This window comes from Pygocentrus nattereri, chromosome 2 (genome assembly GCF_015220715.1).
Source record: "Pygocentrus nattereri isolate fPygNat1 chromosome 2, fPygNat1.pri, whole genome shotgun sequence".
In the NCBI taxonomy this organism is placed as follows: Eukaryota; Metazoa; Chordata; class Actinopteri; order Characiformes; family Serrasalmidae; genus Pygocentrus; species Pygocentrus nattereri.
Window position 1 is genome coordinate 33,084,795 of NC_051212.1, and position 24,019 is coordinate 33,108,813.

Genomic DNA, 24,019 nt, shown 5'->3' on the forward strand with positions numbered 1-24,019 from the left:
AAAGACTTACTAAAGTTTACTTGCACTTGCATCCTCTGGGCTGTCTTCCCAATAGTTACACAATTAAAGCAATTTCTGAATTTATAGTAGAAATGGGTTCACTTTATTAGTCTTATATAATCATTATTATTTGGACCCATCATGTAAAACCACAACAACAACAAAACAACCACAATAGAAATATACCTTAAAATATGGCACTATTAGCAATTAGCCAGCTATTTCTCAGTCCTCATAATTACAGTAGCGTAAAAAGGGGAGAGAGTCTTCTAAATTTTATAAAGTTCAGTTTTGTTGGTAATAAATGACCTTCGAGTTCACATCTTCAGTCTTCTGCTGTGGTTCATCTCTGAAAGTGTCTGCTGCAAAGTATGAAGCTTCCCCACATGCAGGCTGCAGACAAACACTGACTTTATTACTCTGTATTTCACTGTTTCACTGCTGAACAGTTGATCATAATGAGACATTCTGTAGCCTCGTAGTCGAGTTTATTAGAAAAGATGTACAAAGTGAATGAATTACCTGATACGCATGAGCTTCAGCAGCATCTTCAACAAATGACAAGTAAATCATTCAAACATGCAGCATTACACCATTACAGTTCACTGCATTCATACACTAACGTTAGATATTAATAATGATATCAGTTTCAGAGGTTAAACCTACCTTTATGATGACTGCTGTGTTTTCTGCACATAAACAAAGCCACACTCAGAGCGATGATGTTCGACACCACTAACACCACAATGGTTGGGTCCAAAGCACGTTTCTCTATAATAAGGAAGAAAAATCATCTTTATAATTTTATTAAAATGTATGACTCTGATGTAAAAAAATGTTCGTTGTTCTGAATATGAAAACATACTGTTTCAGATTTATATGATCATATCATTGGATCTAGAATTCTAAAACAAACACATTTAAATGGTCATCATGGAGAAACAGTTTTTCTCAGCACTGTTACACAACAGAGGTGGAAAAATCTTTGAGGCTCTCAACACTGCATAAATCCACATCTTGTGTCATTTGTATCATAAAAATAGAATGAAAAAAAAAATGTAATTTCTAATTCTAAAATTTCTCATTCTAAATTCTAAAATTTCATGTGTGACAGACTTTCATAGAAGATTATATTGTTAGAAAAAGGGTACAGTGCATGCACAACCAATTAAATTTACCCGCAATGGATTAACAATGGTCTTAATTTGTACATGTATGAAGCAACATTACATTCATTTTCCATAGAGAACTGTACATATATTTCCTTTTTCTTTCTTGATTTTTAAACAGAAACTGGCACTACAGTGCATGGAATTAAGATGTGGTGTATGTTCCTTAGTTTCTTAGACGTTCCCTTGAGGTCTGACACTGCAGTGGTAATTTTTCTGAGAGCACAGGTTAAGATACGGCTATTTAAAGGATCTTAAAGTATGTGCTCTTACCTACAAAGTCCAGTTTAGTTCCATTCCCAATGATGATCTCTCCACACATGAGCACAGCACAGTAGTAAGTTCCAGCATCAGAGAGGCTGAGGTTTCTCTTGGGGAGTTTGTAGACGCAGCTCTGTGTAGGAGAATCAGTCTCAGAGCTTTTCTTACACTCATCACTCCTGTTTCCATGAGTGTAAATGATTCCTGGATGGGATTCTCCTGATCCATGTCTGAACCAGTACACACTGTGATCTCCTGCAGACGCATCTGTGAGTATTGAACACTGCAAAGTTGTATCTCCTCCCAGTTCAACAGGATCTGATACAGGAGGCTGGAGAACAGCAGAGAGACTTGAAGATGAACCTAAAGAGAGGAAAATGTTACTCAATATTGAATGTAATTTAATGTAAGATGCAGATTTAGGTTTACATTGTAGAAAAATATTGATTTCAAAACTAATGCTATTTTATCAAAAAATGTTTAGTAGCACCGACCTTTGAGCACTAAGACTGTCCAGCCTGATAGCGCATTGTCTGAATAAAATGCGAAAGAACAGTAATATGTAGCTGAATCAGATGGTTCTGCATTTGAGATGCTCAGATTAAAACTGCTCTTTTCTCTTACTGCATTAAAGCGGCCGCTCTTCTCAAAACCATTATGATATTTAACGTCTACAGTGTGAAAAGCAGAAGCAATGAGAAGAGGCTTTTCTCCCGGAGTCTGTTTGTACCATGCAGTAGACGCTGATGCATCAACCGATGGAAAAAAGCAATTCAGATTAATATTTTCTCCAATCTGAATGCACTTCAAGCCATTAAGACAAGGAATGTCTATCTTTGCGGTGCCACCTAAAAGAAAAAGTATTACGGTTACATTCATTAAAACATAAACACATTACTTAGAAAAAAGTACGTTAGAAAAAAGATAAAAATGGTACCTAATGCTGTTAAGAACCAAACAAATACACAAAATCTCATCGTTGCCAAACTCTTCAAGAAATATATGTTCTGAAAAAAAAGCAGTTGCACTTTACAAACACTTCAGTAAATGATTAGTGAAACAGAAGTTATGATGTGATATTCAGATTAAAAGTGTCTTTTGCTCGAAATGCATTAAATGCCACTCTTCTCAAAATTATGATATTTAGGTTTTAGAATATTTAAGTACAGTGTGAAAAGCAGAAGTAATGAGAAGAGGCTTTTCTCCTGGAGTCTCTTTGAGCCATGCAGTTGCTGCCAGATCAATGGATGAAAATGTATGAAATTTGTACAGCCATCCATTTGCTTCCAAGAAAGACAAGCAAACTTTTTAAAAGCAATAAAACAAGCAAAAAAATAAAATTTTATATATGTGGTTGTGTGTGTGTGTGTGTGTGTGTGTGTGTGTGTGTGTGTGTGTGTGTGTGTGTGTGTGTGAGTATAAATTATATTCTGCTATGTTAATCAAACACTTCTGGTGGTAATACTACTGCTACTACTATTACTACTAATAATAATAACAGCAACAACAATAATAATAACAATAATAATTCTGGAAGCTCACTTACAGGTTTTGAAGGACAAAAGTAGCCTTGCACAATGTAGTTAATATGCATGCAAAACTGCTGCAGAAGCAGCTTTATAACTCTGTGCTCAAAGCTGACTGGTTCCCATAACAGGAAGTATAATCAGCCCCCAACCACTCACATCAACTCACGAGGAGCAGAAATGTATCTAATATTTTGATATGCACTTTAAATATGTTACAGTTTTTCTTTAAACCTTTCTATTAGTATATGACTACAACTAACAGAGCAGAAAACTAACATAATAAACAAATTTTTTCTCATTAGTTTAATTTTCACTACATTATTGTAGAGCTCAGAAAGACAAATACACTATATTGCCAAAAGTATTCGCTCGTCTGCCTTCACACGCATATGAACTTGAGTTGATCTTATTCTTAATCCATAGGGTTTAATATGATGTCGGCCCACTCTTTGCAGCTATAACAGCTTCAACTCTTCTGGGAAGGCTTTCCATAAGGGTTAGCAGTGTGTTTATGGGATTTATGACCATTCTTCCAGAAGCACATTTGTGAGGTCAGACACTGATGTTGGATGAGAAGACCTGGCTCATAGTCTCCACTCTAATTCATCCCAAAGGTGTTTTATTGGGTTGAGGTCAGGACTCTGTGCACTCCAGACAAGTTCTTCCACACCAAACTCACTCATTCATGTCTTTATGGACCTTGCTTTGGACCATGCCTGAACTGTTCCCACGAAGTTGGGAGCATGAAATTGTCCAAAATCTCTTGGTCTGCTGAAGTATTAAGAATTCCTATCACTGGAACTAAGGGGCCGAGCCCAAATCCTGAAAAACAACCCCACACAATAATCCCCCCTTCACCAAACTTTACACTTGGCACAATTCAGTCAGACAAGTACCGTTCTCCTCGCAACTGACAAACACAGACTCTCTCCATCAGATTGCCAAACGGAGAAGTGTGATTCATCAGTCCAGAGAAAACATCTCCACTGCTCTAGAGTCCAGTGGTGGTGCTTTACACTGCTGCATTCGATGCTTTGCATTGTGCTTGGCAATGTAAGGCTTGAATGCAACTGCTTGTCCATGGAAACTCATTACAAGAAGCTCTCTACACTGTAGCATTTGACTCTGCAGAAATTTGGCGACCTATGTGCCTCAGCATCTTCTTCCTCTGTCATTTTACATGGCCTACCACTTTGTTGCTGAGTTGCTGTCATTGCCAAATTCGACTTTGTTGTAATACCACTGACAGCTGACTATGGAATTTTAGTAGTGAGGAAATTTCACAACTGGATTTGTTGCACGGGTGGCATCCAATCACGATACCACGCTGGAATTCACTGAGCTCCTGACAGCAACCCATTCAACCCATTCAAGGTTTGTAGAAGCAGTCTACATGCCTAGGTGCTTGGTTTTATACACCCATGACCATGGAAGTGATTGGAACACCTGAATTTATTGATTTGGATGGGTGAATACTTTTGGTAAAATGGTGTATTATATAAAGCTGAAGCCAAGTGTATAACTCAACAGCTATTATTTCTGTTTTAGCTTTTCTAGCCCTGCTTTTGTTTATAAGGCTTTTCTCATCACAAAGGATCCACCTTATCTGTTAAGACTAATACAACATTTTACACAGTCTGATTTCTTTAAGGCAACAACAGCTTGGTAAACTCAGACTGACATAAAAAAAAAAAAAAAAACTTGTGTGTTCTTTACTCTACTCGTCAACTATGTCCTATGTCCTATGTTTGAGTATACGTTTCGCAGTGACCACAGTCTAAATGACACACACATACTGCAGTAGAGGATGAACTGCATAAACTTCCAACCACATCAAAACAATAAACAGAACTTCAGCTTCTTAAAAAAAAGCGAGGAGGGTCTGAACGTCCCTTCCTCACTCTCATAAATAAATACTTTATATATCAGTTGCATAGTAGTTATCAGATATTTCCCTGTAGTGATTGACTAGTGAAACCTGAAGATTTATACCTGAATTATAAGGTTACTAGAGGTTAAACATGTGAATACTTTACTAAATTGAAACATTTTATTGACATGCTGCAATGCTTTTTGTTAAATACCTTTTAATGTTTTAGTGTTTTTTCTTTTTTCCATTATCCAGGTACAGAAACCTGACCGCAAGAATAGAAGCAGTGTAATGGTGAGGACTACAGAGGACAATCAAAATAAAGTGTAACCTGAATTCTCCATGTAGACAGGATGCTGCTTCTCTTTGTAGAAGCCGAGCCAAACAGGGGCCACTAACTATGACACTGACACTGGCAGCTGGGCACTCACATTTGAGGTCGCAGCTGCTCTGAGAAATCACATCACAGAATTGCAGGTTCAGATGCTCTTCGGTTCTCTGCACCAGACGAGACGAGCACTGACAGCTACAAAAGACAATCACATTAAATACTGTTCACAGGGAAAATCATAACCTGAACTAAAGATACTGTTAACATCTGGATGTGTCGTGTATATAGATTGTATCCAAACATATTTAGACATGGTTAAGGAATGGGTCTCCAGTCAATCCGTTGATTGCTATGTGGCTCGATGTATGTAAGTCACCTTATGACAGTTTATTGCATGTTTTACCAGTTTCGTTCTGCTCTATTCAAAACATTGCTTTTGCCTTTATATTCACCAGTTTTGTGGGCCATTCTTCATTTTCGAAGTTTACAAGAAGGCAGCTGTCTATAACATATTGTAGTAAGACGGTGAATGATGACAAGATGAAGTATACATTGATCAAATTGGTGCTTTATTTACTGATGCTTTATCAAGCTTTAGTTTAGCTATATATAATGTTCAAGTCATAAGAGCAACTCATGTCAGGAACTGAACTGAAAGAGCAGCTCTGCAAATGTTAAATGGCAGCAGGCCAGGGGTTGGTCCCTCTCCCATAAGCAGAACAGCAGGGGGAGGTGTCTTCACAGTGTTGGGAGGGGCTCTGTTTGTCAGATCTGTCTTGTAGAAACTGATGCATTTACAAATTTATAGCTCAGATCTAGTTTTGAAGCGATCAGATTTCAGATTTCAATCTGCTTCAAATATGTAATTGGTCACGTTTTCATTTGCATTTCAAAGTATATGTACATGTATCACTGATATAATCATGATATAATCCTCAAGACACATTAAGCAACCAGGTATAACCAAGGTAAAAAAAGCTTATTCTGTGCACATTTTCTGTTGGTTTACTTAGGAAAAAAAGCAAGAACTTTTCAGGAACACAGCAAGTTTTTGATATGCTTGATGCATGATGCATTATCTTTAGTGATCATGAAAAAATAGAGATGATTTAATGGAAACCACAGACAAGAAGACAGGCTGACTGGTTTCTCTTAATGACAGTCACAGAAGACAGAAACACCTGAAACTGCACTGTATTCATATACACACACATAAGTGTACAACATTCCAGAAATTAGAGTCAGGCTGAAGGATGTAGCATACAGATAAACAAGTCAAAAGCATTCATACCCAAAAACATTTAGTATCTTGCTCTGATTGTCTTGATTAATAAAAAAAGCAGGACTGGATCAAGCTGTATCAAACCAAATGTCCAAATATCATCAGGTGGTAAACAATTTCTTTTTGATATTATAAGTAATTAGTCCTTCTTCATTTGCACACTATACATACCCATGTCTTTTCTAGCCACTAATTACCACCTGCAGTTATGTTGTGATCAATATTTTGTCCTGTGAAGTCTTGAGGTTCGTGGCAGTGTTTTTATAGTTTCCTGTCTGCATGTATTCTCTATTCCTTAGCGCTACTTCTTTCTGATCACTATACAAATGATGTAGCTTTGGTCATAGATAGATAGATAGAGAGATAGATAGATAGATAGATAGATAGATAGATAGATAGATAGATAGATAGATAGATAGATAGATAGATAGATAGATAGATAGATAGATAGATAGATAGATAGATAGATAGATAGATACTTTATTGATCCCAAGGAAATTTAGCATGTGATTGTTAAGTCCTGTAATATTATGTACTTGACTGACAGTGTTGACAACACCTCTAGGAAAAGTTTTAATGAAGCCTAACATCATTTTCCAGAAGTCTTTTTGGTGATCACTGATCCCTAGACACACAATAAGGAAGTAAGCTGATAAATGTGTGTTATCTTATTTCACCAATTATAAAAAAGATACATTATTGTAATAATTTGTTAGGCATCTGTCAGAAAACATTACATTACAGAAAAAAGGATGAGAGGATTCTGTGGATTTTCAGTTCAGTCACTCAGATTTATTGGGGATGTTTGATCTGTGAGTAAACCTCAGTGTCTTTAAGCTTCTGTTGTCTTCTAGTTCCTCTGGAGGACGAAGGTTTATTCGTGAAACTCAGTGCTGCATAGTTCAAAGCTTCATCACATTCAACCTGAAGAAGGAAACAGTGTTTAACATGTTTAACTGCAAAACTAGACAGACAAAATGACCAACCAGCACATTAACCAGTGAGCAAAATCACATTTCACAGTATTTTGAGGTGCAGGGAGGTAATATTAGGAGGTAAGAGTGATTCTAAAGGTCTGACAGAGCACTTCTATTACATTTTATGATTATAAACGCTACAGTTTATGTGCGTCATATATTTATCTTCAAACTGGTTTTACATTTGGAGATCTGGACTTTCCATAGACTGGATTTTAGAAGAGAATAAATTAATCACCTGATTTACTTGGACTTTGTGACCCTCAGCAGCATCTTCAACAAAAGAATAAAAGTAATAAATTGGCATAACAAATCACTGCTTGTATAAACAACAAAAATATATTAACAATAAAAATCGTATCAGTCTGAGAGGTAAAAATCCACCTTTATGATGACTTTTGTATAATTTTCTATACAGAAATAAAACCACGCCCAAGCAGATGACGTTTGATGCCGCTAAACCAAGAATGACTGGGTCCAAACCACTTTTTTCTGCAAAAAGAAAGCAGATCTTTACACACACACACACACACACACACACACACACACACACACACACACACACACACACACACACACACACACACACACACACTTTCTAATCTGCTTATCCTTCTGGGTCACGGGGGAAGCTGGAGCCTGTTAGATCTTTACCATGTAATCTAAAATCTGTGATGAGTGAGATGCAGAAATTTCTTGATACAAAAAAGGAATGATTTTAAAAATGTTGATGAATGGCTAAAAACATAATAGTAAAATATTTTCATACAATTGAATCCAGAATCTAAAATCAATGTAAATTGTAAATGGGTAGCAGACAGACCACCGATTTCTATCAACCCAGCTGCACAGCAGAAGTGAAGAAAATAACTTTTCCATTTCACAACAGCTAGAGAAAAATGGGGGTGGGTGTCAGTCCCACCTTTTGAAATCAAGCAATGACCTCTATAGCCTATTTCCCCAGAAATCTACATCGTCCTCCTAAACAAAGACCCAAGCTTTAAACTGATATATATATATATATATATATATATATATATATATATATAACCTCTTGAAATTTGAACATGCAGTTCTTAGTATTTGGTAGTTTAATAGCACTCAAGTTGGCATAAACTGAACAGACCAAATCAACCTGATAGTAAATTACAAACTCCAGTGCATAGATAAGAAGAACATCTGACCTTTCTGTATAAATTCTTTTGTTCAAAAATGTTCAAAACTTACTATTGTTTATTTCCAGAAAAAAAAATCCCAGATTGCCAGGATGGTCTCAGCCTTTTGGACTCCACCGTATCGTTTGTATTTATTCTATTGGATCTAATTTCACATTTCATAATTTACCTGCACAAAGAAAATTTCCTTGTATATCTGAAACTTGGTGAATAAAGACTTTAAGATTTAATGATATCGCACTATAATTGTGAGTGTGGCCATTGTGATGAAACATATGACTATCATATTAATATCACTTCATTCGGGAAGACTGAGATGCTAAGGAGATATTGAGATATGTACAATCTACCACTTTAATTATATTTCACCTGACAGATTATTTACACGTTTGAGTTAATTGAACTTCTAACAGTAAGTTAACGTTTTTAGAATCTGTGTTTTATGTTTGGTCATTTTGGTCAAATTCACTTAACTGAAATACGTAAGGCAGCACAGTAAATAAGTAATGTCACAGCATTAATATAGAGCATGTTACTTTATTTCAGTGGCAGACAGTGGAACAAAACCTGCTACTGTAAATGACAAGAAATTGATTCTTACAATTAAGAATCTTCAAGCTACAATTTTATACTGAATGTGTATCAGAACAGAGGACACTTTTCTTGTCACTTATACTGAATTACGATTTATGACTGATTTAAGTCATATTGTCTATAAGCTCTCAATATGGACGTACTTCCTCCATCTAGTTTTAGTTTAAACTACTACATATAGGCTTTAATGAGATTGAAAATACTTGCTCTTACCTACAAAGTCCAGTTTAGTTCCGTCTCCAATGATGATCTGTCCACACATGAGCACAGCACAGTAGTAAGTTCCAGCATCAGAGAGGCTGAGGTTTCTCTTGGGGAGTCTGTAGACGCAGCTCTGTGTAGGAGAATCAGTCTCAGAGCTTTTCTTACACTCATCACTCCTGTTTCCATGAGTGTAAATGATTCCTGGATGAGATTCTCCTGATCCATGTCTGAACCAGTACACACTGTGATCTCCTGCAGACGCATCTGTGAGTATTGAACACTGCAAAGTTGTATCTCCTCCCAGTTCAACAGGATCTGATACAGGAGGCTGGAGAACAGCAGAGAGACTTGAAGATGAACCTAAAGAGAGGAAAATGTTACTCAATATTGAATGTAATTTAATGTAAGATGCAGATTTAGGTTTACATTGTAGAAAAATATTGATTTCAAAATTAATGATATTTTATCAAAAAATGTTTAGTAGCACCGACCTTTGAGCACTAAGACTGTCCAGCCTGATAAAGCATTGTCTGAATAAAATGCGAAGGAACAGTAATATGTAGCTGAATCAGATGGTTCTGCATTTGAGATGCTCAGATTAAAACTGCTCTTTTCTCTTACTGCATTAAAGCGGCCGCTCTTCTCAAAACCGTTATGATATTTAACGTCTACAGTGTGAAAAGCAGAAGCAATGAGAAGAGGCTTTTCTCCTGGAGTCTGTTTGTACCATGCAGTAGACGCTGATGCATCAACCGATGGAAAAAAGCAATTCAGATTAATATTTTCTCCAATCTGAATGCACTTCAAGCCATTAAGACAAGGGATGTCTATCTTTGCGGTGCCACCTAAAAAAAAAAGGAGAATTATTTTTTTCTTAAATTGACAAAAATGAATGAAAATTAGTCCAGCAAACTACGAGTTTTACAACCACATTAAAAGCATAAATGTGTTCCTCTTGGAGAAAAAATAAAACAATACCTAATGCTGTTAAGAACCAAACAAGTACACAAAATCTCATCGTTGCCAAACTCTTCACGTAATGTATGCCCTGAAAAAAGCAGTTGCACTTTACAAACACTTCAGTAAATGATTAGTGAAACATATGCTAATAAAAACCAAGTAAAATACATGCGCAGTCCTGTGTCACTGGAATTAAGTTCATTATGTAAGCTCACTTACAGTTTCTGGGCAGGAGTAAACCTCTGAGATGTAGGTAATACATGCATCACTCTGTACTTAAAACTTCCACAACAGCAGCTTTATATTTCTGAGCTAACAGCTGATTGGCTCCCATAACAGGAATTTGAATTTGGCCTTAACCAATTACAACAGTGGGTATAAATATGGAACTTACTATGCAAATCACAAGTGCTGTGTTACAAACCTGTTTTCTTCCAAAGGAATCAAACTCATGACATTTCATATAAATGTATATTACATGTTCATAATAAACAGTTTAACTCACATGGAAAAAACTGACAACATAAAATGAAATAGAATAAAGTGAAGTTGTTGTTTTCATTACATTTACTAGGTACTGCTTTTTTCTGAATTCATACATTTTTACTTCACATTCAATGAGTGCAGAATAGCAGGTCATGAATATGATCAAATACCACCACAGCTTACATATTTCTTTACTGTAGTGTTGTAGTGAAAACTTTTTGACTACAAAAATTGAGGTGTTTCAATGTTAAGGCTAAGACTTTGTAGCCATTGAGACCAAGAGCAGCGAGATCAAGTCAAGCCTTTTAATACCATTCATTATACATTATGCATATTAACAGGGATGGGGGAGTAGCTAAGTAGCTACTACTTTTTGTAGCTTACTTCGAATTTTTGTAGCTAGTAGCTGTAGCTATTACAGTTTTATGAAATGTAGCTAGTAGCTGTAGCACCAACAAATTCTTGTGTAGCTATAGTAAAAATTTTTGCTGCAATTTTTCTACAGGCTTCAGGCGATCTGCGCAAAATCTGTGCCATAGAACGCGGTTGTTAACTGGGCTGGTGGTGACTGTGTAATCCTGACTGAGCTGCTGCCAGCTTGAGCAAACGGTCATGCACTGATCACCTCTTACTAGTAGGCTTGACTCAGGCGTCACAACCGAAATAACAGCCATTTTGTCCTTTCAACAAAAAAGAAACCACCTTGGGAGCCACAACATTTTATGTCCATTTTACCATCTTGGCTGTAAATAGGCCTCGGTGTGTGCTAATCTACTAATTCAGGTAAAAATAATATCAAAGAAAATGCAGACTTACTTTGCTCTGCTTTTCTTGTCTGCAAGTTTCTTGTAAAATGTCTCTCAACGTTAGACTTCTTACAATGCTGATGTCAGTTTCTCGTTTGCTGGCCTCTCATTGGAATTGTTCCATTCCACTATAAATGGTGCCTGAGGCACCAGATTGTACTGCTGTGCCATTTAAGGTGGAATGGGATCATTCAAACGAGAAGCAGGAAAATGAGATGCTGACTTCAGATTCGTGAGTTGCTGCAGATTAAACATATGAGGAAACCAGCTGGACTGATTATAAAGGCAAATAAGGCCTTTCATCTCTAAATTATGTTCATGTTAAATCTCTGTCTTTGTCACTTCATTATCTGAGTTGCTGTGTTGTGTGTCCAGCAGTCTGCGCATCGGTCTTCAGCATTAAAGGTCAGTGAATTAGCAGTTATGCGTTAACTCCAACGTTTAAGACAATTTATTGCAAAGGAGGTTTATGTTAATTTACCTAAAATTGAGTTCTGCTGTAGAGCCACAACAGCTCTGCACTACTGGAAAGACTGGAGATTCAGGTCTGATTCTCACTCAAACACAGTCAGGGTCACTGAGGAGAATTTTGAGGCTAAAGTGTTTCATTTTAAAGGACTCTGAATGTCATGTCTGTAAATATCTTGCTGAAATGTTTAAAGTGGAGCAGTTTTATTTGAACAGTTATGCTTTGCATGAAGTTGTTTAGTTTGTATTTAATTATTTTTGTTGATTTTTGTTAGTGAAACCCTGGAATGAATGACTTTGCTTTTATTTAGTCAATTTTTACATTTTTTTTTTGGATATTAAGCTTTTCAATTGTGTGTTTCTTTCTGGCACATGATTAAATGCACACACCTGTTCACACTGTCAGTTGGGCTTGTTTGGTGTGTCAGGTGGAGATTCACTAACAAACATTCTGACAGTCACGCTTTGAATGTAGCTAAAATGTAGTCACTACTTTTCAAAAAGTAGCTAAAAAGTAGCCACTGCTCTTTCTGGAAATGTAGCTAAATTGTAGCAAGCTTTAAATTTTGGGAAAGTAGCTACAAAGTAGCTAACTGTTCATTTTTCAGTAGCTATTTTAACCCTGCATATTAATAAATAACAGTACAAAGTTAATTCAAACAAAGGTTAGAACAGTATGGGTAAATCAGTAAGTTGCAGTACAAGGAAAAGATATGTACTATAGTATTGTCAACTTCATTGTTTTTGTAAACATATGCTTGTTCAGAAATAGATGTCTGCAACAGAAAAAAAGTTGGGACAGGGCAGTTTAGAATGAAGAATTTTTTTAAATAAAAAAATAATAATCTTAAGCAGCTGATGCAACCATGCTTGGGAGTAAACATAGCATCCAGGAATGGCTGAGTCCTTTATCAGCAAGGATGGGTGAATACTCACCATTTTTCCAAAAACTGCATCGACAAAAAATGCTACAGTTTAAGAATGACTTTTCTTAGTAAATGATTGCAAGGATTTTAAATATTTTACTCCCTAAAGTTGTAATAATACTACATAATACATACATATTACCAATATTCAGAGAATACAGGGATATCTCTGAAGGCAAAGGGAAGGTTTAAAACCAAAACGGACTACCTGTAATTTCTCAGAGGGCATTGCATTAAATCTGGTTTCTGTAATGAATGTCACTACATAAGCTTAAGAATACTTTGACAAACCATAGTCAATAAACACTACCCACTGCTTTACTATTAAGACTGTACTATGCATGCACAGCAGAGACCAGAGATGCTGCCAACTTCTCTGGGTTCATCTGAAAGGGACTGATGAACTGTGGAAACGTGTATTCTATGTCTGACAAGTTAACCTTTTAAATAATTTATGGTAATAATGGACACTCTGTTCTCTGGGCCGTCTAGATTGTCTCCAGAGTAAAGTTCAAAAACCAGGATCTGTTATGGTATGGGGGTACTGCACATATATGCTTACTTTAACATGACACCAAGCCACATTCTGCACGTTACAACAGCATGATTGCGCAATCCATGAGCAAGTGCACCAGACTTGCCTTCTTGCAGTCCAGACCTGTCTGCCTCTGAAAATGAGTGCAAAATACAATAATAAAGGACCTGAAGGGTTGCACAGCTGAAATTCCACTTTTTTTCCATAATGTAACACAGTGGTAAATATGTTACTGTCCCAATGTTTAGAAACATGTTGTAGGCATACAATTTTGGAATTGGGTTTGTATATCTTATATGTCATATATTACTGTATATTGTAGTGTCCCACTATTGGGTGGCGCTGAGATACTCTGGAGGTGTGGCTAGGCAGATGGCCAATCTCAAAGACTAAAGGTAGACATGTGTTGGTTAGTGTTGTAACTTGTTAAATATAGTTATATTTAAGAGTTTCATGTGTTGTCATGTGTCAGCGCACTAATGTGTGGTTTTGTGTGTGTGCGTATGTGTGTGTGAGGAGGGTCACCGTGAGTTCAGTATTCTGCCTGTTTTCAGCCAGGCTTTCTGCCATTGTGTTCAATAAAAAGCACTTATTACAGCAGGTCATGGCAACCTTTGTGTTTCTACATCTGTTAGCACTACAATATTTTAAATAATACACAGTTTAGAAATATTATTAATCGTTATTAGATCACAGTCATAGTCCAGCTTTGCATTGGAACTTTTGAAAGCAAATAACGACAGGGTTATTTCCTGTTTCTTCTTTTCTAAGATTTTGGAACCAATGAACATCAACAAACAAATAATATTCAGTTAATATTCATCCATCATGTAAATTTCATTAAGATCCTTAAATGGCAGCAAACTGATTTTATGGAAACAGTATATTAAATGTAGAGAATGGACTGTTTTATTCTGTTTGAAGGTATTATTAATGTTTAATAATGATAAAAAGTTCAGTTTCCAATTACATCAGATGGAGGCACTGCACTCTTGCATTTGTCTGACCTCTGGAACAGTTTCTGAGTCCACATTGCCCTCAGACGGAGACAAGACTGAGTCAAAATGATGTTGAAACAAACAAAATCAAGGTGGCTAATGGATGACAAATGGCCAAGAAACTATTTTGTACTTGAGTACTACAAAACCTGAACCTGAATGAATGTCTCAAAGTAGCCTAAAGCATTGCCTCTTGTGCATGTCTTATTGAATTTTCTGCATGTAGAAATGAACCCCAATCTCCAGTAACAGAGCTGTGGTGTCGATCACTGAACCACGTACTAGTGAAGAATGACTTATGCCTCTGTTTAAGCAGAGGTTCTCACATCACCTCACAGAAATCCCTGTTTTTACAGTAACAAAATCTTTATTTGGCATGTTATCAGTGTACCTTACTGCCAACATTATTGTTTGAAATAAACACAAACTGTGTCTTAAAAGAAGGTTTTCCGGGGCTGTGGTGATCTGTGTGTCTGTGATACATCAGAGCTACTGTAGCAACATCGCCACAGGAAGCATTATAGCACTAGTGAGAGTGACCAAGAGTGATGAAACTCATGGAAACCGAGCTCACTTAAAAGGGCAGGGGTGCAGTCTGGGGGCAAAAAAGCAATTGTCTCCTAAAACTTTGTGTAAATTAGAGGTATCATGAATATCCACATCTCGGAAAAAAAACTTACTTGCACTTACATCCTCTAGGCCGTCTTCCCAATAGTTACACAATTAAACTAGATACAGTGAATCATCTCAGTGTCTTAAAGGTTATTTACTCTCTCTCTTTCTTTCTCTCTCCATCATTAACACATAAACACACACCCACACACACATACAGAAAACCTGAACTTTATTTTAGAAATTAAAATTACAGTTTCCAAAATTATTATAGAAATGGGTTCATTTTATTAGTCGTATTTATTAATTTTGAATTGGTCCCATCATGTAAAACCGCAACAATAAACCAACAAGACGAGTAATATACGTTAAAGTACTGCAATAATAGCAATTAGCCAGTTATTCCTCAGCCTGCATCATTACAGTAGCATGGAGAGTCTTATTAGCTTTATAAAGTTCAGTTTTGTTGGTAATAAATGACTTTAGAGTTCACATCTTCAGTCTTCTGCTGTGGTTCATCTCTGAAAGTGTCTGCTGCAAAGTATGAAGCTTCACCACATGCAGGCTGCAGAAAAACACTGACTTTATTACTCTGTATTTCACTGTTTCATTGCATAAAGAGATATTTTTAGCCTCATGATGGAGTTTATCAGAGAAGATTTACAAAGTGAATGAATTACCTGATACGCATGAGCTTCAGCAGCATCTTCAACAAATAACAAGTAAATCATTCAAACATGCAGTATTACACCATTACAGTTCACTGCATTCATACACTAACGTTAGATATTAATAATGATATCAGTTTCAGAGGTTAAACCTACCTTTATGATGACTGCTGTGTTTTCTGCACATAAACAAAGCCACACTCAGAGCGATGATGTTCGACACCACTAACACCACAATGGTTGGGACCAAAGCACATTTCTCTATAATAAGGAAGAAAGTTCAACATAATAACGTTATCAACATTTTTGGACTCTGATGTAGAGAAAAGAAAAAAACAAATATACACAGCTGTGAGTATGAAAACATACTGTTTCAGATTTATATAATCATATAAATTTATCTAGAATTCTAATGCAAACAGACTTAAATGGCCATCATAGTGAACCAGCTTTTCTCTACAATGTTACACAACAGAAGTGGAAAAATCTCTCAAAACTGCATAAATCCACATCCTGTGCCATTTGTAACATTATAAAATAAGGATGAGAAAGAGAATTACATTTTTCCATTTTACTGTGTGACAGATTTTCAGAGAAAAGTACATTGTCAGAAAAAGCATACAGTGCATTTACAAACCAGTACCCACAACAGTACAACATGGCATTAACATCTAAATGTACAAAGCAACATTACGCTCACTTTCCCTAGAGCAACTCAAATGTTAAGAAGAGCCATTTTGTCCCCTACATAAATCAAACCACCTTGGCAGCCACTATTCTTTTTGTCCATTTTACCATTTTGGCTGTAAATATGTTTCAGTATATGCTACTAGCATAGACTAAATAATATAAATGAAAACACGGACTTACTTTGCTCTGCTTTAAGTTTTAGCTCAGCTGTAGCAACTTTTCTCAGATCTCCAACAATAAACCTTTCTGCAAACGTAGAATAGTTTCTTCTAAAATGTCTCTTAATGTTTAAGTTAATGTTTAATGTTAATGTTAATGTTTAAGGCTTTTTACGAGTCAAAAGTCAGCTTTTCATTCACCAGCTTCAGTTTTCCTGTTCCACCTTCAGTGATGCCTGAGGCACCAGAATGTACCTGCTGCACCCTTTAAGGGGGGGGAACGGAAAAATACGAACAAGAAGCTATTGTGATTATAAGTGTAAATATGTCTGTTTGTCTGTGTTGCTATAATGTCTAGCAGTCTGCGCACCAGGGTTAAAGGTTGGTGAATTAGCAGTTATAGGCTACTGGAATTTCAGTGTTTAAGAAGATTTATTGCTAATATTGTATTAGAACGATGTATCAGAACGATCAGCAGAGCTTTATTTTACAGCAAAGTAGGATTATTTTATTTTTACCTAAAAAACTCATTCTGCTGGGGAGCCGCAACAGGGCAGTAAAAGAGCTGCGTGTGGCTCTGGAGTCGCATGTTGCCGATCCCTGTCCAGAGAAATGTTCATATTTTTACCTTTTCATAATTTAGATTTAATAGATAAAATAGAAAAGTGCAATACAGTGCATAGAATTAAGATGGGGTGTGTGTTTCCTAACCAAATGTTCTTAAGATCCTTGAGGTGTGACATTGCAGTGACCGGTTTTCTGAGAGCGCAGGTTAAGCTTAACGCTACTTAAAGGATCTTAAAGTATTTGATCTTACCTACAAAGTCCAGTTTAGTTCCGTTCCCAAAGATGATCTGTCCACACATGAGCACAGCACAGTAGTAAGTTCCAGCATCAGAGAGGCTGAGGTTTCTCTTGGGGAGTTTGTAGACGCAGCTCTGTGTAGGAGAATCAGTCTCAGAGCTTTTCTCACACTCACCACTCCTGTTTCCATGAGTGTAAATGATTCCTGGATGGGATTCTCCTGATCCATGTCTGAACCAGTACACACTGTGATCTCCTGCAGACGCATCTGTGAGTATTGAACACTGCAAAGTTGTATTTCCTCCCAGTTCAACAGGATCTGATACAGGAGGCTGGAGAACAGCAGAGAGACTTGAAGATGAACCTAAAGAGAGAAAAATGTTACTCATTATTGAATGAGATGTAGATGGAGATCAGATTTACAATGCAGAAAGATTTGGGATTCAAACTTAGTGGCATTTTAAAAATAGCAGGCTGTAGCAGACTAACACCTACCTTTTAGGACAAAAACTGTGCAGTCCATTAAGCTAATATCTGTATAATACGCAACAGCACAGTAATATGTAGCTGAATCAGATGGTTCTGCATTTGAGATGCTCAGATTAAAACTGCTTTTTTCTCTTACTGCATTAAAGCGGCCGCTCTTGTTAAAGCCATTATGATATGTAACTGGTGCAGAACGAAAAACAGAAGCAATGAGAAGAGGCTTTTCTCCTGGAGTCTGTTTGAACCACGCAGTCGCGGATGCATCAGCCGATGAAAAAAAGCAAGTCAGATTAATATTTCTTCCGTGAACAATATGCTTCAGCCCATTCAGACACGGAATGTCAATCTTCGAAGTGCCACCTGAAAAGTAAAAAATGAAGAGCTCTTTTATGTAGAATTTACAGCACTTCACATGGATTCCAAATAAAATAGACATAATGAACTTCATTAATCCTGAAAACTAAAGAAAAAGCTGAAATAGTACCTAATGCTGTTGAGAGGAGAACAAGTGCACAAAATCGTATCATTGTCAAACTCTTCAAGTAATGTTTCTCCTGAAAAAATACAACATGTCTTGTAAGAATAATAATATATGCAATGCTGTGTATCCATAATTTAGTTCATTCTGTGAAGTAACTTACAGTTTTTGAAGGACAAGGTGATGAGTCACAATGCAGCTAATATGGGTGCAAAACTTGTATGAGAGCAGTTTTATATCTCTGTGCTGAAAGCTGATTGGCTCCCATAACAGGATGTGGACCCTGACCACTCACAATGTTATGTCATAAAAACATCACTGCTGTTGTGGACCTGGTTTGTTCAAAGCATATCAAATGAACTAAAACTGAATTTCAAGTATTTCTCATTGTTTTAGGTGGTCGTCAACCACCTAACCAACATTATGATTTCCTGTGCAGATGCATGAGGGTTGATTACAGGCTGGCTTTCTTAACCTGAACTAATCATTGTCTGTGTATCTAGACCTGAATAAGTAACAGTCTGAATATCTAAACCTGGATTAATAAAAGTCTGATTATCTAAAGCTGGACTAATGACAGCTTTAGTATATAAGGCAGGATTTAAACTCTGAGTATCTAATATGTAGGGAAGCTACCCTCTCGTCCACGGGAGAAAACCCCAACATACAGGCACCGAGTCGAGGGGCTATGAGAAAGCCCACACCTGCCCGTCGCCTCTCACCATGGGCAACTCCAGAAAAGAATAAAGTCCAGCCCCTCTCAAGGAGATTGGACCCAGAGCCCAAGCTGTGTGTTGAGGTGAGCCCGACTATATCTAGCCAGTATCTCTCAACCTCGCGCACCAACTCAGGCTCCTTCCCCGCCAGTGAGGTAACGTTCCAAGTTCCAAAAGCCAGTTTCAGCAACCGAGGATCAGAACGCCAAGGCCCACGCCTTCGGACACTGCCCGATCCACAATGCACCGCACCCCTACTACTACCCCTCCCATTGGTGGTGGGTCGATGGGAGGGGGGACTCATGTAGCTCCTTCGGGCTGGGCCCGGCCGGGCACCATGAGTGAATGCCCGGCCACCAGACGCTCGCTGGCGAGCCCCTCCCCCAGGCCTGGCTCCAGGGTGGGGCCCCGGTAACCCTGATCCGGGCAGGGTACACAAGTCCTGCTTTCTTGTATTCATAGGGGTAATTATGGATCACACTTTGTCTGGCCTGTCACCTAGGACTAGTCTGCCATGGGAGACTCAACCAGGAGCTTTTGCTCCAGACAACATAGCTCCTAGGATCATTCAAGCACGCAAACCCCTCCACCACGATAAGGTGGTGATCCATGGAGAGGTCTGAGTATCTAAAACTGGATAAATCACAGTCTGAGTATCAAAACCTGGATTAATCAAAGTTTGAGTATATTTAACTGGATTAATAACAGTCTGAGCATCTAAACCTGGATTATTTACCATCTGAGTATGTAAAATTGAATTTTTGACAGTGTGCGTATCAAAACCTTGATTAATCACAGTTTGAGTATCTTAACCTGGGTTACCAACAGTCTGAGCATCTAAAACTAAATTATTAACAGTGTAAAAATCTAAACCTGGATTAAAAACAGTTTTAGTATCTAAACTTGGATAAATCAAAGTCTGACTATATAAATCTGGATTGATAACAGCATCAAAATCTAGTTGAATTAATCACAGCCTGAGTATCTAAAATTGGCTTAATCAAAGCCTGATTATCTAAATCTTGAATTAATAACAGTCTGAATATCTAAACCTGGATTAATCGCAGTTTGACTATGTTATCTAGAGTAATAACAGTCTGAATATCTAAAACTAGATTAATAACAGTCTGAGTATCTAAAACTAGATTAATAACAGTCTGAGTATCTAAAACTAGATTAATAACAGTCTGAGTATCTAAAACTGGATGAATCACAGGCTGAGTATCTAACCTGCTTTAATTACACACTGACTATCTAAGCCTGGATTAATCACAGCCTCAGTATCTAAACATGGTTAATAACAGTCTGGGTATCAAACCTGGATTAATCACATTCTTAGTATCTACAGCATGAGTATCTAAATATGGATTCATCACAGTCTGAGCATCTAAACCTGGATAAATCACAGTCTGAGTATCTAAACCTGGATTAATCAAAGCCTTACTATCTAAACATGGACTCATAACAGCCTGAATATTTAAACTTAGACTGATAACAGCCTGAGTGTCTAAACCTGTATTAATCAGAGTTTGAATATTTAAACCTGGATTAATGGAGAGTTGTTTTTTGTAAAATTAATTACATTCATTGTATCAATTAATTGAGATAATTGTATGTGTTTGTTTGGTTCTGTAAACCTGCTTCATTAAATATGAAACCAAATGGCATAACATAAAAAAAAAAAAAAATAAAAATAATAATAAAAAAAAAAAAAAAATATATATATATATATATATATATATATATATATATATATATTTCTCAAAAAAATAAAGGGAACATTTAAACAACACAATATAAAGTAAATCAAACTTCTGTGAAATCAAACTGTCCTTGGCCTTGCAGGACAATGCTAGACCTCATGTGGCTGGAGTGTGTCAGCAGTTCCTGCAAGATGAAGGCATTGAAGCTATGGACCGGCCCGCCCATTCCCCAGACCTGAATCCGATTGAGCACATCAGGGACATCATGTCTCGCTCCATCCACCAACGCCACGTTGCAACACAGACTGTCCAGGAGTTGGCAAATGCTTTAGTCCAGGTCTGGGAGGAGATCCCTCAGGAGACCATCCACCACTTCATCAGGAGCATGCCCAGGCGTTGTAGGGAGGTCATACAGGCACGTGGAGGCCACACACAATACTGAGCCTCATTTTGACTTGTTTTAATGACATTACATCAAAGTTGGATCAGCCTGTCGTGTGTTTTTCCACTTTAATTGTGACTCCAAATCCAGGCCTCCATTGGTTAATAAATTTGATTTCCATTGATGATTTTTGTGTGATTTTGTTGTCAGCACATTCAACATTGTACAGAACAAAGTATTCAATGAGAATATTTCATTCATTCAGATCTAGAATGTGTTATTTGAGTGTTCCCTTTATTTTTTTGAGCAGTGTAGATATATACTATATAACTATATAACATAGTTGACTGTCAGTGGTACTATAACAAAGTGGGAGCGATTGGGAACGACAGCAACTCAGCCACGAAGTGATAGGCCATGTAAAACGACAGAGCAGGGTCAGCGGATGCTGAGGTGCATAGTGTGAAGTGGTTACCAACTTTCTGCAGTGTCAATCACTACAGACCTCCAAACTTCATGTGGCCTTCAGATTAGCTCAAGAACAGCATAGAGAGCTTCATGGAATGGGTTTCCATGGCCGAGCAGCTGCATCCAAGCCTTACATCACCAAGCACAATGAAAAGCGTCGATTGCAGTGGTGTAAAGCACCACCACTGGACTCTAGAGCAGTGGAGACGTGTTCTCTGGAGTGACAAATCACAAATTCTCTCTCTGGCAATCCGATGTACGAGTATGGGTTTGGTGGCTGCCAGGAGAGCGGTACTTGTCTGACTGCAAGTTTGGTGGAGGGAGGATTATGCTATGGGGTTGTTGTTCAGGAGTTGGGCTCGTCCCCTTAGTTCCAATGAAAGGAACTCTTAATGCTTCAGCAAACCAAGAGATCTTGGATAATTTCATGCACCCCAACAGTTTTGGGGTGACCCCTTCCTGTTCCAACATGACTGCGCATCACTGCACAAGGTCTATAAAGACATGGATGAGTAAGTTTGGTGTGTTGACTGGCCTTCACAGAGTCCTGACCTCAACCTGATAGAACACATTTGGGATGAATTAGAGTGGAGACTGAATTAGAGTGTCTGACCTCACAAATGCGCTTCTGGAAGAACGGTCAAAAATTCCCATAAACAAACTCCTAAACCTTGTGGATAGCCTTCCCAAAAGAGTTGAAGCTTTTATAGCTGCAAAGGGCGGGCCATCAAATTAAACCCTATGGATTAAGAATGGGATGTCACTCAAGCTCATATATTAAGTGATTAAAGTGATTAAGTGATACTTTTTTGACCCCACAACAGGGAAATTCCACCTCCGCATTTAACCCATCCATGAAGTGAAACACCACATACACACTAGTGAACACATACAATAGGGGGCAGTGAGCACACTTGTCCGGAGCGGTGGGCAGCCCTATCCACGGCGCCCAGGGAGCAGTTGGGGGTTAGGTGTCTTGCTCAAGGACACCTCAGTCATGGACTGTCGGCCCTGGGGATCGAACCGGCAACCTTCCGGTCACAGGGCCAGATCCCTAACCTCCAGCCCATGACTGCCCCAAATGTGTGTGAAGGCAGACGAGCGAATACTTTAGCAATATAGTGTATATACTGTATATACCTTTAAGCATTTCTCCATGTTTTTCTTTTCTGTTTTTCAGCTCCAGATGCATGCATTCTTTTTTGAGACATGATTAATCAGTTGCTTTTCCCCCTTACTCAAGCATCTTAGACAACTTGATGATATATTAATAGCCCAGAAGTGGTTAGGGGGCCCCAGTGCAGCTACAGAGCCCTAAATAGCCACTTTTAACTTTTTTTTTTTTTACAGCTGACACTACACAGAACCAAAAGAAAGCTTTTAATGGTTTCAAGGTCCCAGGCTGATACAAGGGACAAAGAGTATACCTATGGTTTATGGAAGGAATTTTTACTGAATAATTTTATGCTACTTTTATTCTTTTCTCAGCAGGTCTAGGACATCTTACCTCGAAGAAACAGTTCTATACTTTGAAAGTTACAAGCCTGTCTTTCAATAGCTTCAATTCCTGTCATTATTTTAATGCACATTAACACATAAATTATGTATAACCAACTAAACATGAGCAGATATCACAGGATATAAATATGAAGTGAACCATTTTGTGAATATCCTGTGAAGTTGTTCTGATTATTTTATTATAAGTACAATAACCTTATTCTTCAAGTTTTCCTCACACTTAGCGATTCAACATGCTTGTGTATATGTATCAATGTTTGTCCCATCAACAGACATGTGCCTTGTCTGTTAAGACTTTGTAAAATATAACATTATACTCAGTCTGAACATGACATGCTATAGCAACACCATTTTACTACTGCGCTGTAGTGCTTTTCTTCTTCTTTCATCCTGTGAACTATAACCTATCTTTGAGTGCATATGTAGCGGTAACCACAGTTTAGGTGATACACACACTGCAGTAGAGGGCAGACTGCTGAAACTTCCAACCACATGAAAAGATGGTGCTTAAACAGAAATTTGACAGCTTCTTAGGGAAAACTTCCCTTTCTCACCTTCTACACAACTTCAGTTTGTTTATTAGGTACAAAATGATGCACAGTAGTTACACAAAACGCCTTAAGATTAATAAACTACATTATTAAATATAAAACATGTCAATAAAGTTTAAAGTGTAAATATTTACTGTGACCAACTGATCTTTAGCTGAAACCTTTTCAAGGAAATTATATTAAAAATATTTTATGTATTACTGTTTCTAGCTTT

General features: G+C 37.5%; 2 protein-coding genes across 2 annotated transcripts; both read right to left on the reverse strand.

Moving 5' to 3' along the window:
• Nucleotides 1-247: 247 nt before the first annotated feature.
• On the reverse strand, nucleotides 248-5,635 carry LOC108411033. Its single transcript, XM_037543855.1, has 6 exons — nucleotides 5,613-5,635; nucleotides 5,261-5,355; nucleotides 1,443-1,793; nucleotides 667-771; nucleotides 523-548; nucleotides 248-393 (listed from the first exon to the last, which is right to left on the reverse strand). The coding sequence occupies exons 1-6, from the start codon at nucleotides 5,633-5,635 to the stop codon at nucleotides 286-288; spliced, it is 708 nt and encodes a 235-aa protein (XP_037399752.1). The 3' UTR covers nucleotides 248-285.
• Nucleotides 5,636-15,473: 9,838 nt separating this feature from the next.
• LOC119262513 lies at nucleotides 15,474-18,653 on the reverse strand. The gene is made up of 7 exons (XM_037534866.1): nucleotides 18,631-18,653; nucleotides 18,474-18,543; nucleotides 17,999-18,349; nucleotides 17,517-17,867; nucleotides 16,008-16,112; nucleotides 15,864-15,889; nucleotides 15,474-15,748 (listed from the first exon to the last, which is right to left on the reverse strand). Exons 2-7 carry the CDS (start codon nucleotides 18,514-18,516, stop codon nucleotides 15,641-15,643), a joined length of 984 nt encoding a protein of 327 aa, XP_037390763.1. The 5' UTR covers nucleotides 18,517-18,543; nucleotides 18,631-18,653; the 3' UTR covers nucleotides 15,474-15,640.
• Nucleotides 18,654-24,019: the final 5,366 nt, after the last annotated feature.

Bases quoted from the DNA above. Each gene is read 5' to 3' on its own strand.
- LOC108411033 (XM_037543855.1), bottom strand. From the start codon at position 5,635: ATGAAGAATGGCCCACAAAACTG. The intron at 5,356-5,612 runs GTGAATATAAAG...TGTCTTTTGTAG, and splicing joins AAGAATGGCCCACAAAACTG to CTGTCAGTGCTCGTCTCGTC. The intron at 1,794-5,260 runs GTGAGTGCCCAG...TCCTCTCTTTAG, and splicing joins GAGCAGCTGCGACCTCAAAT to GTTCATCTTCAAGTCTCTCT.
- LOC119262513 (XM_037534866.1), bottom strand. From the start codon at position 18,516: ATGATACGATTTTGTGCACTTGTTCTCCTCTCAACAGCATTAG. The intron at 18,350-18,473 runs GTACTATTTCAG...TTTACTTTTCAG, and splicing joins TCTCCTCTCAACAGCATTAG to GTGGCACTTCGAAGATTGAC. The intron at 16,113-17,516 runs GTAAGATCAAAT...TCCTTATTATAG, and splicing joins AACTAAACTGGACTTTGTAG to AGAAATGTGCTTTGGTCCCA.